The sequence below is a fragment of the Thalassophryne amazonica genome, chromosome 6, assembly GCF_902500255.1.
Source record: "Thalassophryne amazonica chromosome 6, fThaAma1.1, whole genome shotgun sequence".
Taxonomy (NCBI): domain Eukaryota; kingdom Metazoa; phylum Chordata; class Actinopteri; order Batrachoidiformes; family Batrachoididae; genus Thalassophryne; species Thalassophryne amazonica.
This window is the reverse complement of record NC_047108.1, coordinates 25,551,551-25,566,319: the sequence shown is the minus strand read 5'-3', so window position 1 is coordinate 25,566,319 and position 14,769 is coordinate 25,551,551. Positions and strand designations below refer to the sequence as shown.

The following is a 14,769-nucleotide window of genomic DNA, read 5'->3' as shown; positions in this document are numbered from 1 at the left end:
GCTTGCTGGCTTTGTTTTTTCCCTGGCTTTAAGCACAATCATTTTTACAACGTGATTCCACTTTTGGCTTTGTGTTCGTCTGTTTATTTCTGCAAAAGCGCTCTTTTGCGCGCAGTGCCATTCTGCGTACAGAATGAGGTGGCCGTTTTATTATATACACCTGTGGATCATTTTCCGTATATATATTTCTTTATTTCTTCCGCAGCTTACAAGTCACCATGATATACAACTTTTAACTTTGTGTTATGTCTTCAAAATCGCTCTTTTGCGCGCTCTCCACCTGTGCTGCCGCACAGCTCCTGCTCTTAGCTGCTCCACTGGAGTTATTATCTTCCATGGCTTTAAACACACATCCACTTTCACGCAGTCACCCAAATTTTAACTTTGTGTTCGTCCAATATTGACTGAAATATCACTCTTTTGTTAGCTGGCGTTCTGCCTAAATGCTCATTTGAAGCGTGATGAGGAGTCACTACTGCGTCAGTGCGCACACACAGCGGAGCTCATGTGATACATTAATTCCAGAAGTGATTACAGGTATTTTCAGCATCCAAGGTTTGACAGAAAATGATTAATCCGCTACAAAATAATGATTTTATATAGAGTCCAGCGCACAGAGCAGGTGGAATTTGGTGCGCAAAGAGGAGACCCGCTCCAAAAATAGCCTCTCAGGTCCTGCCTCAGTGCGCACACACAGTGATCCATTAACAAGATATTAAATCAGCGTACTTTTACACACAACAGACATCAACATACAGACATACTTTTATAGCAAGGAACTGTTTTATCAAGCTATAAAAAACATTAAAAATAATTACCTTAAGCTGCTCAAAGTACATTCCACATGGAGCAGGAGAGAGGAAAAAAAGTGTCCAGATGAAACAGTCCTCTGTGATGCCAGAAGTGATTAGAAGTGTTTTCACCATCCAAGGTTTGGCAGAAAATGATTAATCCACTACAAAATATATAGAGTCCAGCGCACAGAGCAGGTGCAATGTGCGCAAGAGGAGGAGCCGCTCCAAAAATAGCCTCTCAGGTCCTGCGAAGGTGCCAGGCGCACGGATAATGGACTTTTTGCAGACTCGTAAGCACCACGCAAATGCCTCTAAGCCGTTGCAGTAACTCGAACACAAACTGCGCCACGTTGTTGTTGCTAAATTTTGAACATCTTGAAATTAGCGCCACGCTCAGAGAGGAGCCTCGTTAACTGAAGATAATGCCTCTAAGAGCCACTCTGTGCCACTATAATGCCACGATAGCTCACGAAACAAAAAAAAACAGGGTGCGTGGCTCCTTCTTCACTCCTTCTTCACTCGGTGGGACTGAGGCTTTATTCTTTACTCCACTTGAGGAGCTGCATGTCGTGTTGGCGAGCAGATCATACCACATAGCATGACATTTATGATGAACATCTCAAAATTGTCTGCGCAACTGCACGCACCGGCGCCCCTCTCGTGTTCATTCTGCACCCGTTAAAGAAGCGTTTACTCTCCTGCCCGACACAGGACGTGCAAGTGCATGAATCAAAGTCATGCACCTTTGTCTACTCTACTCTGTTCTACTCTTCTATTCTACTCTTTTTTAGATATTTAGATATACCTTAGTATACACTAGTATAGTTCTACCTTAGAACTGGAATATATTATAGAAGACATACCTAATTGAATTTTCATGCACGTGTCAGTGCACCTAAGACAGATCACCAACTATAAACCTAACCTCCCCCACTCTGTCAATGGCCCTCATCTGTTCAACAAGCTGATCGAGTTTTGCTGCAGATTTGAAAGACAATAGGACAGTCCTAATACCATCCCCCATGATCACCATCTCCAACACATCAGCACTTACTCCCCTAACCCAAATGGGGTCTGCTCACCCACAGTTGCCCACAGCAAGGACCCCCACCATGCCTCTCTCCATTCATGAGAGGGATGGTAACAGGCTCTTTAAGAACAGGACCCACACAAAGCAGCCAGACCTGATTTGGTCTCCCCATTCATACCTAAGAACTGTGAAGACCAACTGTCTCTAGTGTTCACAGACCTCTTCAACACCTCACTATAGAATGCCAGGTGCCAGCATGCTTCAAAACCTCCACCATCATACCCATCCCCAAAAAACAAAGAATTACAGGACTTAATGACTACAGACCTGACGCCCTGACCTCTGTGGTGATGAAGACCTTGGAGTGCCTTGTCCTTACACACCTGAAGGCCATCACTGACCCAATTCTGGATACCCTGCAGTTCGCCAATAGACCCAACAGGTCTGCAGATGACGCTGCCAACATGGCCCTCCATTTCATCACTTCATCCTCTAGTATCTGGACTCCCCAGGAGCCTACGCCAGTTTTCTGTTTGTGGACATCAGCTCTGCTTTCAATACAACACGACAACCTCTCTCAGCTTGGCATGTCTGACTCCACCTGTAGATGGATCACTAGCTTCCTGTCTAACAGGAGACAGCATGTGGGGCTGGGAAGATACTTCTCCAACACATGGTCCATCAGCACCAGATCCCACCAAGGCTGCGTTCTTTCTCCTCTACTTTTCTCCCTGACTACCAACATCTGCACCTCTAGTCACGGATGATATGACCCTCATTGGACTGACGAGTCTGCCTACAGGTGGGAGATCGATCACCTAGTTTCTTGTGCATCTGGAGCTCAGCGCCCTCAAGATGGTGGAGATGGTTGTTGACTTCAGAAAGAACCCGGTTCTAGTCACCCCCATCACCCTGTGTGACTCCCCAGTCAACATTGTGGAGTTCATCTACTAGAGTAAGATTAGTTTCTGGTTAAGATTAGGGTCGGGGGCAGGAGTAGGGTTAGGAATACTGAGTTAAAAAAAACCGGGAGCATGAAAAAAAAATGTGAGACTGGGCTGGCAATGCATAACGACAAACACTAATACTTTTTTCCACAAAAAATACACTTAAAATCTCTTTCTGAGGACCACATAACATACAGTGCTCTGATAAAACTTCTTATTGCTCAATTTGGTCACGCTTTCCACATACAGTTGTGCTCAAAAACAGTGTTGTGATGTAACGAGGTAGAAATACTTTATTACTGTACTTAGTACAATTTTGATGTATCTGTACTTTATTTACATTTCTGGCAACTTTCACTTTTACTCCACTGCATTTCCTCAATAAAATATTTACTTACTACGCCATTACATTTCCCTTAACCATCTTTGTTACTTGTTACTACAGTATAAAAATAGAACAGTTTGATTGGGCGATGCCTGTTTGCAGAGGTGAAAGTAGCCACAGCGCAGCAGATACAGTCCTTCACCCGGAGCGCAGTGCCTTAATTTCACCTCTGCAGCATCAAGTTTTTGACATAAAACAAGTTTAAAAGACAAAAAATAAATAAAATATGACAGATTGAATCTGTGCCCCTGCTGAGGTAGACTGTGGAGGGTGAAAACCATCTGCGCTTTGGACTTGCACACGCTGATGCACACATACGCATGGATTGGCTCCCACTACAGTGCAGCGCAGGATCTGAGTTGACACAAACTGGAAAACTTCAGTGCCGGCGTATTTGTTTTGTTTTATTTTATTTGAAATCTTCACGGAGAAGTGCTGCAGAGAAGCAGTGCATAAAAGCTGTGCCATGTTTTGGAGTCAAGAGCACAAAGAGCACTGCGTTTGGTTGCTTTGCAGTGATTGGTGGTGATGACGCTTTTTTAAACTTTTTCTTAAATTGGCAGAACTGTGTAGCTGTCAATGACTGTTCTGTTTCACAAGAGCCTGATTGTTGTGTTTAACAGAAAAGTGTGCATGTGTGGGTCTTCCTGGAAAACGACTGCGTATTCAGAAAAAAAACGGCAACTTTATTTACAGCTTTATACATCCACCTGTTGTTCACTCATCCCGTCACCAACACCAACTGCTCCACCAGAGGCGGATCCAGCCTTTTATAGGAGCTGAGGCCCCCTCCTGGTTTATCCAGACACCACACTGACTTTCTTTTCTTTCTGTTTCACTCTCCACTCGTTTTGGATTTTACTTTTACTTAATACTTTTATTTAAAGCACATTTTATATGAGAAATTTACTTTTGATACTTAAGTACAGTAAATGTCAGATACTTTAAGACTTTTAGTCAAGCAATATTTTTACAGGAGACTTTAACTTTTACCAAAGTAATTTTATGCTAAGATACTTGTACTTTCACTCAAGTATCACTTTGAGGTACTTTATACTGCTCTATACAATTATAGATATTTGATGAGGTGTACCCGTGATTATGTAGACATGGTCAGGATGTGGTTCACCGAGGCCTTATAACTGCTTTATTATATGGTAAACAAGAAAATTGGGAGTTTGTCAAACATACTAAAACTGAAAAATCAATCTTAAACTTCAACTCTTTATTATTACTGTCATACTACACCAACTGACATCCCATCGATCTACTGGAGATGCCTGTTGTCGGTGACGAAGAGTGATCAGGCTTGTTTTCTTATAAAGTTCGCCATTCGCCTGTCTTGCTTCCGCGTAAAATCAACTGAGTACTCCGTCAAGCATCCATCTGTCATAAGTTTCAAAGTTTGGCATATGTCCCTTTTCAGTGACGTACTTGCGAAACAGGTTGGCTGCTGACTGTGTATTTCTGCGGGTGTTCTTTGCATCTTTTTCATGTAAAATTCGTTTTAAGTCAGCATCGCTAACAGATGTAAACCTGTCTTCTGCCATCTTGTCAACAAACTGACAGCCAAAGTAGGCATTGTATCGCGTTATCTGATTGGTCGTTATTGATAGAAGGTGTTGCTCAATTAGCTAGCACTACGCTGCACGTGAGGTGTACTCGTTTCGCATCATCCTCCATCTCTTGTGGACAATAGGTCAGAAAGGGTATCCGGTATAAAATTTGCTCCGAGTCAACATGCAGATCGATTTCAGGTATGCTGTGGTGATCCTCAGTGGAAAAAAGGGAGAAGTAAAAGGAACATACTATTCCTAACGTGGTGGTGAAGAGTACAAAAAGGTTGGCTACCGGTATTAAATGAAGATGTTAGAGCAGTGTGTGTAAGAGAAAGGTGATTTTTGGTGGAGATCTAAGCTGGCACGTGTGAAGGAATATGGAGGTGATTGAGAGCATGCTGAGTAGGAGAGAGACACAAGGAAGAGGTGAGAATAGAAGCCTGGCATTTGATTTTGCAAGAGCTAAGAAATAGTTTCATAAAATATCAAACTTAAATGGAGGAAGTGTAGCAGAGCAGTAAAAAGAGGTGATTGCAGAAAAGAAGAAATGGAATACATGAGAAAGGCAGGTAGAGAAATGTAAATGCTGGAAAACAAGGAGGCAAAGATGGTATTGGTCTGACGAGGAAAGATGCAGAGAAAGAATTCATGGGACTTATATTTTGGTGACACTCCACCATAGGGCCGTCATTTCCAGTCATCCAGTCATTTTTTTTTTTTTGGTCTGTATTTTACATTGCAGCTATTACAGGAGCTTTAGATTTTCTGCTTTTGATCAGAATATCACTTATATACTTAAGAACGTCAGATACTGACAGACAACTGCAATCAAATTCACATTTTTATAGCTTTGTAAGATGATACCAGGACCTACCGTGACCTTGACAGAGCTGCTTACTAATTGTGCTTGTTGGCGCATTTTTGTAACCTTCATTGTGTTATATGCAGAGAATCCTTTCTGCTGCTGTATAGTCATATCAGTTGGCCCGTTTTTGTGTCTCTAAAAGCAAGTTTTTGTATGCTTCAGGGCAACATTAAGATTGGAGTAAATATGCTCTGAGATACATGTGGTGCTTTCAAATGACGAAGTTCTGCTGTTTTACTTTTTGGAATGAGCTTTCAAAGAATTAGCCTTCATCTTGCTTTACATCATCTGGTTTACAGTGCAGTGTAATGGAATTTCACTGATAAAGGACATCATTCACAACCCCAAATTAGAAAAGGTTTTGATGGTATGGAAAATGCATATGAACAAAATGCAATGGTTCTTAAATTTACTTTAACTTATATTTCATTGCAGACAGTATGAACCCAAGATATTTCATGGGATGTGCAATAGTATATGGTTGTCATTGTTTCATTTGACCTTTCAAAATTTTCCACACAGTCTCTATTGGCGACAGGTCAGGACTGTAGTCAAGTCAGTCCAGTATCCATACCCTCTCTTCCACAGCCATGCTTTTGTAATGTGTCCAGTTTGTAATGTGTCCGGTTTTGCATTGTCTTGTTGAAAAATGCCTGGACATCCCTGGAAAGATGCTGTCTTTAAGGCACATGTTCTAAAATCTCAATGTATTTGTTGTGTGGGCCGCTGAAGAGGAGGTACTGCTGGCCCACCACCACTAGAGGGCGCCCTGCCTGGAGTGCGGGCTCCAGGCACCAGAGGGCGCTGCCGCCTCACAGGAGCAGCCAGGACGACAGCTGTCATCCATCACTAGAGACAGCTGATCCCAATCAAGACGGAGGTATATCAGCAGGACGGCATCTCCACCTCATTTGCCGAGATATCGCCATACCTAAGAGGTAACGACTCTCAGCCGTTCGTGAGTATTGTTCTGTACGTGTTTTTGCAGGAGTACCTGGTTAATCTCTGGACCGCAGGAGCTGGTGACTGGGAGCTAGGACTGCACTCCTTTTCCCCCTGAGAGATAACTGTTTACTCTGCACATTCTTGATTGTTGTTGACGAGAGGTGGAGGTGGACTCTCCACCCTCCGTGTTGCTGGGTGCAGCCGCATCCACACCTGACTGTTTCTGTTTCCTGCCAGCAGTACCGGATCCGGCGAGCGGAGGCAGTGGCCACCTGGGAATTCGGGACTTGGCGGCTCCAGTATCCCCGGGGTCCGGTGGCGGCGGAGATCGGGTTGGTTCCGGTTCGACTTGGACAGACGTCTCCTATCGTCGAGCCTGCCCACACGACACCTTTGAATTAGACTTAATCTCTCTATTGTTATCAGTTGTATTTGTTGTGCCCTTTTTTCACAACAGTAAAAACAGTGTATTTGATTCCTCCATTGTCCGTTCATTGTCGCCCCCCTGTTGTGGGTCCGTGTTCCTACACTTCACAACAGTATTTCCACAACAGAAGTGTAAAGTCCTTTTTCCAAGGGCACTTACACAGTCCCATACCATGACAGACCCTGACTTTTGGACTTGTTGCTGATCGCAGTCTGGATGTCCTTTTCATCCTTGGTACAGAGCACAAGGCTGCCATTTCTTCTCCAAAAGATCTGGAATACTGATTGGTGTTACCAAAATACACATTTCCACTGTGTGATAGTCCAACCCAGTTGCCTCCGAGCCAAGAGAATTCAGTGTCATTTTCTGGACAAGTTAAACATAAGGCTTCTTTTTAGCACAGTAATGCTTTCAGTGGCATTTGCGAATGTAACTCCATTTTGTAATGCTTGACAGAGGTAATACCTTGCTCAGGTGGTTATATCACTTATTGATGAATGGCTTTCCTTTTTGCATTGTTATCTGAGAGATCAGAGATCACGGGTGTTCAGCTTAGGCTTGTGCCCTTTCTCTTTACACACTGAAAGTTCTCCAATTCCTGAATCATTTAATGAAATTATGCACTGTAGAGGGAGAAATAATATCTAGTCTTTCTTTGAGAGATTGTTTTGAAACATTTCACAAATTTTCTGGTCATTTCTGATGATGTATATAGATATAGATACATCTATATAGATATAGATGTATCTATATATAATTGAATTGAGTTTTGTGAGTGATGAGAGTGCATACATAATGCTGTCGGTATAGACTCTAAGTGATCTCCTCATAAACTACTACGTAATGCTAGGGTCCAACCATATTTCATAAATCCATCATTTGTGTTTCAGCTTTGAGCCTCCTGGGCCTTTATCAGCTGGGATGTCGTGTGAATTGCAGGCAGTTTTCCATCCAAAGGTTAGTCATCCCATTTTTAATTTTGAGTATTTACATTGTAATTTGGCTCATATGTCTACAAAAACTCTTTTTTTCTGCTATTGAAACTATGAATCATCAAACTATTAGTCATGAATGTTGCTATGTTGTAGGTTCAGATTAGTCTTACATCCCAATTTGTCTTGCTAAACATTTGAAATTATGTTTAGTTGGGGCTGGGGTATAAAAAAAAAGTCAATCTTGTTTAGGGACAAGGGGTTTCTCATGGATGAGCCCATGTCCGACTATCAGTGGTCACGGGTGTCTTGCTGGCTTCCTTCACTGGTCTACTCCAGAGTAACCATACAGTATCATACTGTTTGCATGGCTTGATGACTGATGTAAATGAAGTCCCGGCCATATACTCAGTGACTTGGAAATGTTCATATATCTATTCTCTTACTTGTCGCAAGAAAACTGACTGAATGTGATGATTTCTATTCTTGCATTTTGTTTGTCCATTGACTTATGAATTCTAAAAATGGAGAGACTGTGTATAAAAATGGCTATAATTCCTAAACATTTAATGCTGTATTTTTGTTAAACCCCTTGAAGTAAAGCTTAATGTCTCCATTTCAAGCACATGTTGATTGTTTAATTTCAACACCATGGTGGTGATGTACAGGAGTAAATTACAAAAAATACCACACTCAAAAACTCAGATATCTGATTGTATATATAATGTACACTTTATTACTAAATAACTCTTTAATTCTAAGTACATTTACAAATGTAATTATCCAGTTTGCTAAGGTGTCTCTGATGGCATTGTTCTATTTAAAACTAATAGAGTCCTAAGCTTAGAGTAATCTTAAAATTGTGCATGCTGCACCCTTGTTCATTAACCAATTCATCGGGCAAGACATTTCCTGCTAATAACTACAATTTTAGGTCATTCGCTGATTATCTTTATTTTTGGATTCATTAACTTTATAGTACATCAGACCTTCAGGGTTCTCCCCAGAAATGTTTAGTATAGGTATGCTGCTGGCAGGTATCACCCGAAGCCTCTAGCATAGCTTCCACTCTGAGTCCTAACTGACCATGTGTCCTGAAGTCCTAAGACAAAAAATGAAAATCTTTTAGTACTGTTTCTGGTCTGACTCTGTGCTGAATTGTTGATTAATGAAATTAATCTAAATGTTTGTATTTCATTGACACACTACGCTTATTGAGTGTTGTTAGAAGGAAGGGTGATGTACACAGTGGTAAACATACCACTGTCCCAGCTTTTTGAAACATGTTGCAGGCATCCATTTCAAATTGAGCAAATATTTGCACAAAAACAATAAAGTTTATCAGTTTGAACATTAAATATATCTCTTGTGGTGTATTCAGTTGAATATAGGTTGAAGAGGATTTGCAAATCGTATTCTGTTTTTATTTACATTTTACACAACGTCCCAACTTCATTGGAATTGGGGTTGTAGGATGTAGAAGATGATTTGTGATGATTGAACCATCTAGGATAGTAATTTAGCACAAGACGTCATTACGATACAGTCCATCATATGGCTACATTTTACACAACGTCCCAGCTTCATTGGAATTGGGGTTGTAAATTGATAATGAAACCAATTTACACAGACTAATAAGTCCTTATGCCTTCCTTCGGCAAGAAGAACGGAAAATGGGATGGGAAAAATAAACCTCAAAAAGTATTCTTTAGATCTCAAAAATAAGCCACAAGCAAGTACAAAAAGAAGGACATGTCACACGTTATTTAACGTTGCAGTTAGCAACACAACATCAAAGTATTCATGATTGTAAAGCAATCCATGCACATGCGGTAATAATTAGTGGTCACTGATGTATTTTATTGGTCATTATCCCTCTTGCTCTGCGGGTCAGCAGGTGCATACTGGAAACATCTTACTCAGCATTTCTCGGTGTGCGATTTACATTTTAGGAAAAGCAGAAACATTCGATGGCTGACAGAGTGAAACGAATGCTGCTATGTCTGATAATGAAACTTCTGATCTTTCATTCAAAAGTGGTGACTCTTGGTGAGAATTACAGAGGATGTACAGAGAGGAGGGCAAACACACTTCACCTCAAGACTCTTAACTTCTTCAGAGTCTTGATTTTGGATCCTAACATGTGGGATGCTGTGTCTGTGTCACAGGACGATATGTTTCTGCTGTGAGCAATGCCACACGCAGAATGTCTCCACAGTGCTGTTTTTACAGGCTGCTTGAACATGCAGATGGATTTCTTACATTGGAAAAATGTCAGAATACATTATTTTCAGGAGATAATGGTCTTTCTATCTAATGTGCCAGAATCATGAGACAACTTTGTGAGGAGCTCCACGACACTGGCTGGCAGTCGCACGTGATTCATGCAGAGCATCTTGTTTGGTGGAGTGGACTTTACATATTTAATCTTGAAAATCATTCTGCATTTGAGTGAGTGCCCTGTTCAGTTTTTTTCTTCTTTTGTGTTTTGTTCTCCTCAGTGGAGCTGGTAGGCTTTATTATTGTTTTACTTTGTGAGAGTATTAATGTACGTGAGTCTGTTCTGTAACGGTGCAGCATGCACCGCACTCGCGCACCATGCACATGGACCTCTCCGCTGTTTTTCAGGCTGTTATATTGATGACAACACTGAAAAGCATGCACAAAGCTGAATGTCTTGCACAGACTGTTTCTAACAGGCTGCGTTCATGATAAATGTGCATGTGCACTACGTTTTCTCAGAGTGGGGAGCGGCTGCTGTTTTTCCCGTGACTGCATCAAAATGAACAGTTATCACTTAAAAATGAGTCGTCAAAACACGACATCACACTTATGTTAACTTTGTAATTAATCTGCGGCTCTGTTCTTAACGTTAGCAGCTACATTCCATTCAAGCCGCTCTGGGATGTTTTCCTTAAAGAAACGCTGTCTCAAACACTCGGAAATGTTATGATTTCAGTGCGACATTTCCTTTAAAACATAGAAGAATGGAAATAATGCACACCGCTATCATCACCAAAATCTCAAAGAATGAAAGTATGTCTCTGTACCTCAAGAATTTCGATTTCCGTTCTGATGTTTTATTCATAAAAGCCTCCCAGTTCACTGTCACAGTGGTCGCAGCACTGTTGTTAGCCTCCAATCTCTTCAATTCTGCGGCAGACAGCATCGATCGAATTGGTTGTTCCTCGGCCTCCGTGACACTCAGCACCGCCATGCTCCCTCCCTGAATGGACTGGCAATTGCAGCCCCTGCATGTTGGGACATTTTTCTGGTAGCTACACAGACTGTGGTCACCGCCAAGATGAAACAGAAAATGCAAAGATCATCCTCTGATCATCAGGCTTCATGTAACACTTGCGTTTTGTCATGTTTTGTGTCGTATGGATGTAAGCAGGATCAAATAAGAGCTGAAGCGCAAAAATTGGTTTGCGCGCGGTCAGATTCACACTAATTTCGGGCTAAAACATCGCAAGATGTCGCCACAGTATAGTGGCACTGCAGTGGCAGTATAACAGTGTGGCACTGTTATTTCATTGTCTGGGGAGAATCCTGGACCTTTATTCTCAGTTTAGATTGTGAACCAGTTTGGCACAGCAAGACGCCTTTTTCCATTATCTGATCCCTGCAGATAAATAAGGACATGGAAGGAGAGGTGCAGTTTGATTCAGCTGTGGGTCCTTTCTCTGTCCCCATCAGATGTACTACAAAGAAATGTGATGTAAGTAGCTCATTTGAACACAAACATAAATATGTGCTCTAGAAATAAGCAAGGAAGTGCAAATCATGCAGTGTAGTCTTATACCTAGTGTCCACATTTTCCGTCAGCTTCTAGGTGGGCTCCAGATAGAAATCAGGAAGCAAACAGCACCCAAGGCTGCAAAAATGGTGGAGCTGAAGGTGGCACGTACCTTGCCACTGGTCACACTTATCACAGGGGAAAATATTTTGCCGCTGCTTGCTACACTGCCTCTGTGAACCTTAGGATCATGGATCGGCCATAGATCTGCATTAGTGCTTGGTACAAATCTAATGCCATTAGCTTGCCGCAGGATCCCTGGGACAATCCAGACAACCTGGTAAGTTGCGCAAGCTTGTCGGGGACCTGATCGAGTCCCCAATGATTTCTGTTGGCATCGACATTTTGAACAGTCCAAAATTTTGTTCCGATTTCACAGTGATTACAACACTCCAGATGATGGGTGACGTACTTCAAAATGACCATGTGTGCTTGCAGGAGGTTTGCGGCACAGTTGGTGATTATCACAAAGTTGCCTTTTTGCAATTTTTTTCTATCAGGAAGCTAACCACAACCTAATGAGACATATGTTTTTAATGTTCTGTTATTAGCCTATAAAATTGTTCATGGACTGGCACGGACCTACCTAGCTGAATTGGTTAAAACCTGTGTACCGGCCTGGGCTTTGCGTTCACAGGATGCAGGACCTGCTTTGTCTTTTGAGGGTGAAGATGGATGAAAGTTCAAATGGAGGGATATGAGCTGTATTTTGTAAACAGAAGATATAAAAAGGCCGTGGTATTGCTCTGTATACCAAAAACAGATCTGATGTGTACAATTGTTGAAGAAATGACAATTATGAATGATGTCATAGAAATTGTAACAGTGGAACTTGTATATGAAACATCTAAGAATATTTTAATCAGTTGTGTATACAGAGCACCAGATTCTTGTGTTGTGAAATTTACAGATAAAATAATTGAATTATTCATCAAATTAAAAACAAAACGCTTTTTATGTGTGGGGACTTTAATATTAACATAGAAAGCTCCAGCTGCCAAAGATTAAGTGATTTTGTGAATTCAATGTATAGTTTGGGGTTATTCCCCTTGATAACAAAACCAAGCAGAATTACATCGCAAAGTGCATGTATGTATGGCTGGGGGGCCTGGCTGCCTTTTTGTTTCTGTCTTTTGTTTTTCCTTCAGGTGGCTTGCATTTGGGACTGAGTGGCTGTGTAGCTGAGTTATCAGGACCTCACCCTGATCACCTGCGGCTCGTCAGGACTCACAGCTGTGGTGCATCTTCATGGATTGGAACATGGTGGCATTTAAGACTGGAGTACACAGTGTGTATTTGCCAGAGACTGACCTTGTGACCAGACGGGTGAGATCGTCGTTCTCGAGAGCCATCTCATCATCAGTGGATGCAGAGAACGTCCAGGTTTGATGCATGGTCTGTGAAAGAGGAGGGGGTGAGGTCTCACGCTTGTCAGCACACTTCCTGAGGTACGTTAGATTTTGTGACTAACATTTATACAGTCAGTAAATATGGTGTCCCTCACACCTTATTATATTGAGCTGTATGTAGTCGTTAATCAGCTTCCACTGCTGTGGAGTTTTGTGAACTGGATGTTCCATGCCTGCAGGGTGGGAAGCTGATTAGTAATTAAGCCAGGAAGTGTTTGCTGTTTGTACACCTTGAGCGTTCTCGCGTGTGTTGAGTGTGGACTCACATAATGATTCCTTCTTTCACAGACTCAGTTTGTCGTGGCCACCTGGGGGTGTCGGCGGGGTCCTTGGGTCCGAACCAGTCTGGCTCCGGTACCGTTAGCGCTGCTGGGAGCGCACCGGCAATCCACCATGCCAGACCACGCACTTTTATATTTTTCACAGCACTGTTATGTTCATTAAACTCTGTTATCCTTTGTACCGTGCTCTGCTTATTTTATACTGGGTCCTTCAAACGCTGGTTGTTCTCCGGGCTGCGTCCGACACATAACTAGTCCGTCTCTGGCCAAACATCACGGACCCAGCGGTAGCAGAGACGGTAACGCGCTGGGAAGGCGGGCAGCAGACGTTCAGAAGTTATCCGGATCAGTTGCGGGTGCTCTCCGCCCAGGATGGGTGCGCGTTGGAGAACCCATTACCGAATACTGATTTGGATCGCTCATGCAGCCGTGTTCCCTGTGTGTGCCTTATCCGAGGGTCGTGGTGGAGTGTGACTGGCGACGGCTTCGCGTCACGCTCCGACCGATAAGAGGTTTAAACGGGAGCTGCAAGAGTGTGTCTGTAATGGGTGCACGCGCACCGGCGGAGCTCTGTGGCACGGGTCGCTGTGCTTCCCGTGTGACAGGTTGTAGCCCCGTTTCCCCGGATGAAGATAACTACTGCGTCTGTTGTGTCAGCTCCGGTGTTATTAGTTGAATCACATTTTTGGTTGTGTGCTGCACTCAGCTGCGCTTTTTCTCTGTCACCAAAGGGGGTTTTTCGTTTTTTAGCACTTGGGCTCCTCATTTGGTGACTGAGGCACATTACCGTCAAGCTCTTAAGTTTGAACAGGTGTGTTCCATCTGTTGAGCTTGCGGTATAAATCAGTTATTTGTTTTGTGTTAGTTCATTTTGTGTGGTTGTTTTTTGAGTTGGTTTTTGTGTGGGATTTTATTTTTTTGTTTTTACACTATTAGTGTCTTGGGGTCGTGACCCCTGCAGTTCTGTCAAAAAAAAAAAAAAGGACCCAAGCAACCTATGTTAGTCTGTAGTCTTTTTTATTTCTTTCAGTTTCACCTCCCAGGGTTTGATGGGACGGTCCCCTGGGGGTCAGGGGGGGTAATTGGTTGTTTTTCTTTTTTCTTTTTTTTTTTTTTTTTTGTTTTGTTATGCCCTCTCTTCTCCTCTGAGTCCAGCCGGGGTGAGTCGTAGAGTCGGCGTTGCTGGAGTGGTGCAGTTTGGTGTGCTGGGCGTTCCCAGGTAACCTCTGCACCCGGGAGGGGAGGGGGGGGGTTTGGGGTATTTTCTTTTGTTCCCTCTCTTCTCCTCTGGCTCCAGCCGTGTGAGCCGTAGTGTCGGCGTTGCTGGAGTGGTGCAGTTTGGTTATGCTGGGCGTTTCCCAGGTAACCTCTGCACCTGGGGGGGGGGGGGATGTTT

At 42.7% G+C, this 14,769-nt stretch overlaps 1 protein-coding gene across 1 annotated transcript in view; it reads left to right on the top strand.

Moving 5' to 3' along the window:
- The window catches only part of cfap74 (cilia and flagella associated protein 74), a 434,220-nt gene that overhangs the window by 132,710 nt on the left and 286,741 nt on the right, over positions 1-14,769 (top strand). The window contains 2 exon segments of the mRNA XM_034171458.1: positions 7,843-7,909; positions 11,516-11,605. Coding sequence (XP_034027349.1) covers positions 7,843-7,909; positions 11,516-11,605 — 157 coding nt within the window.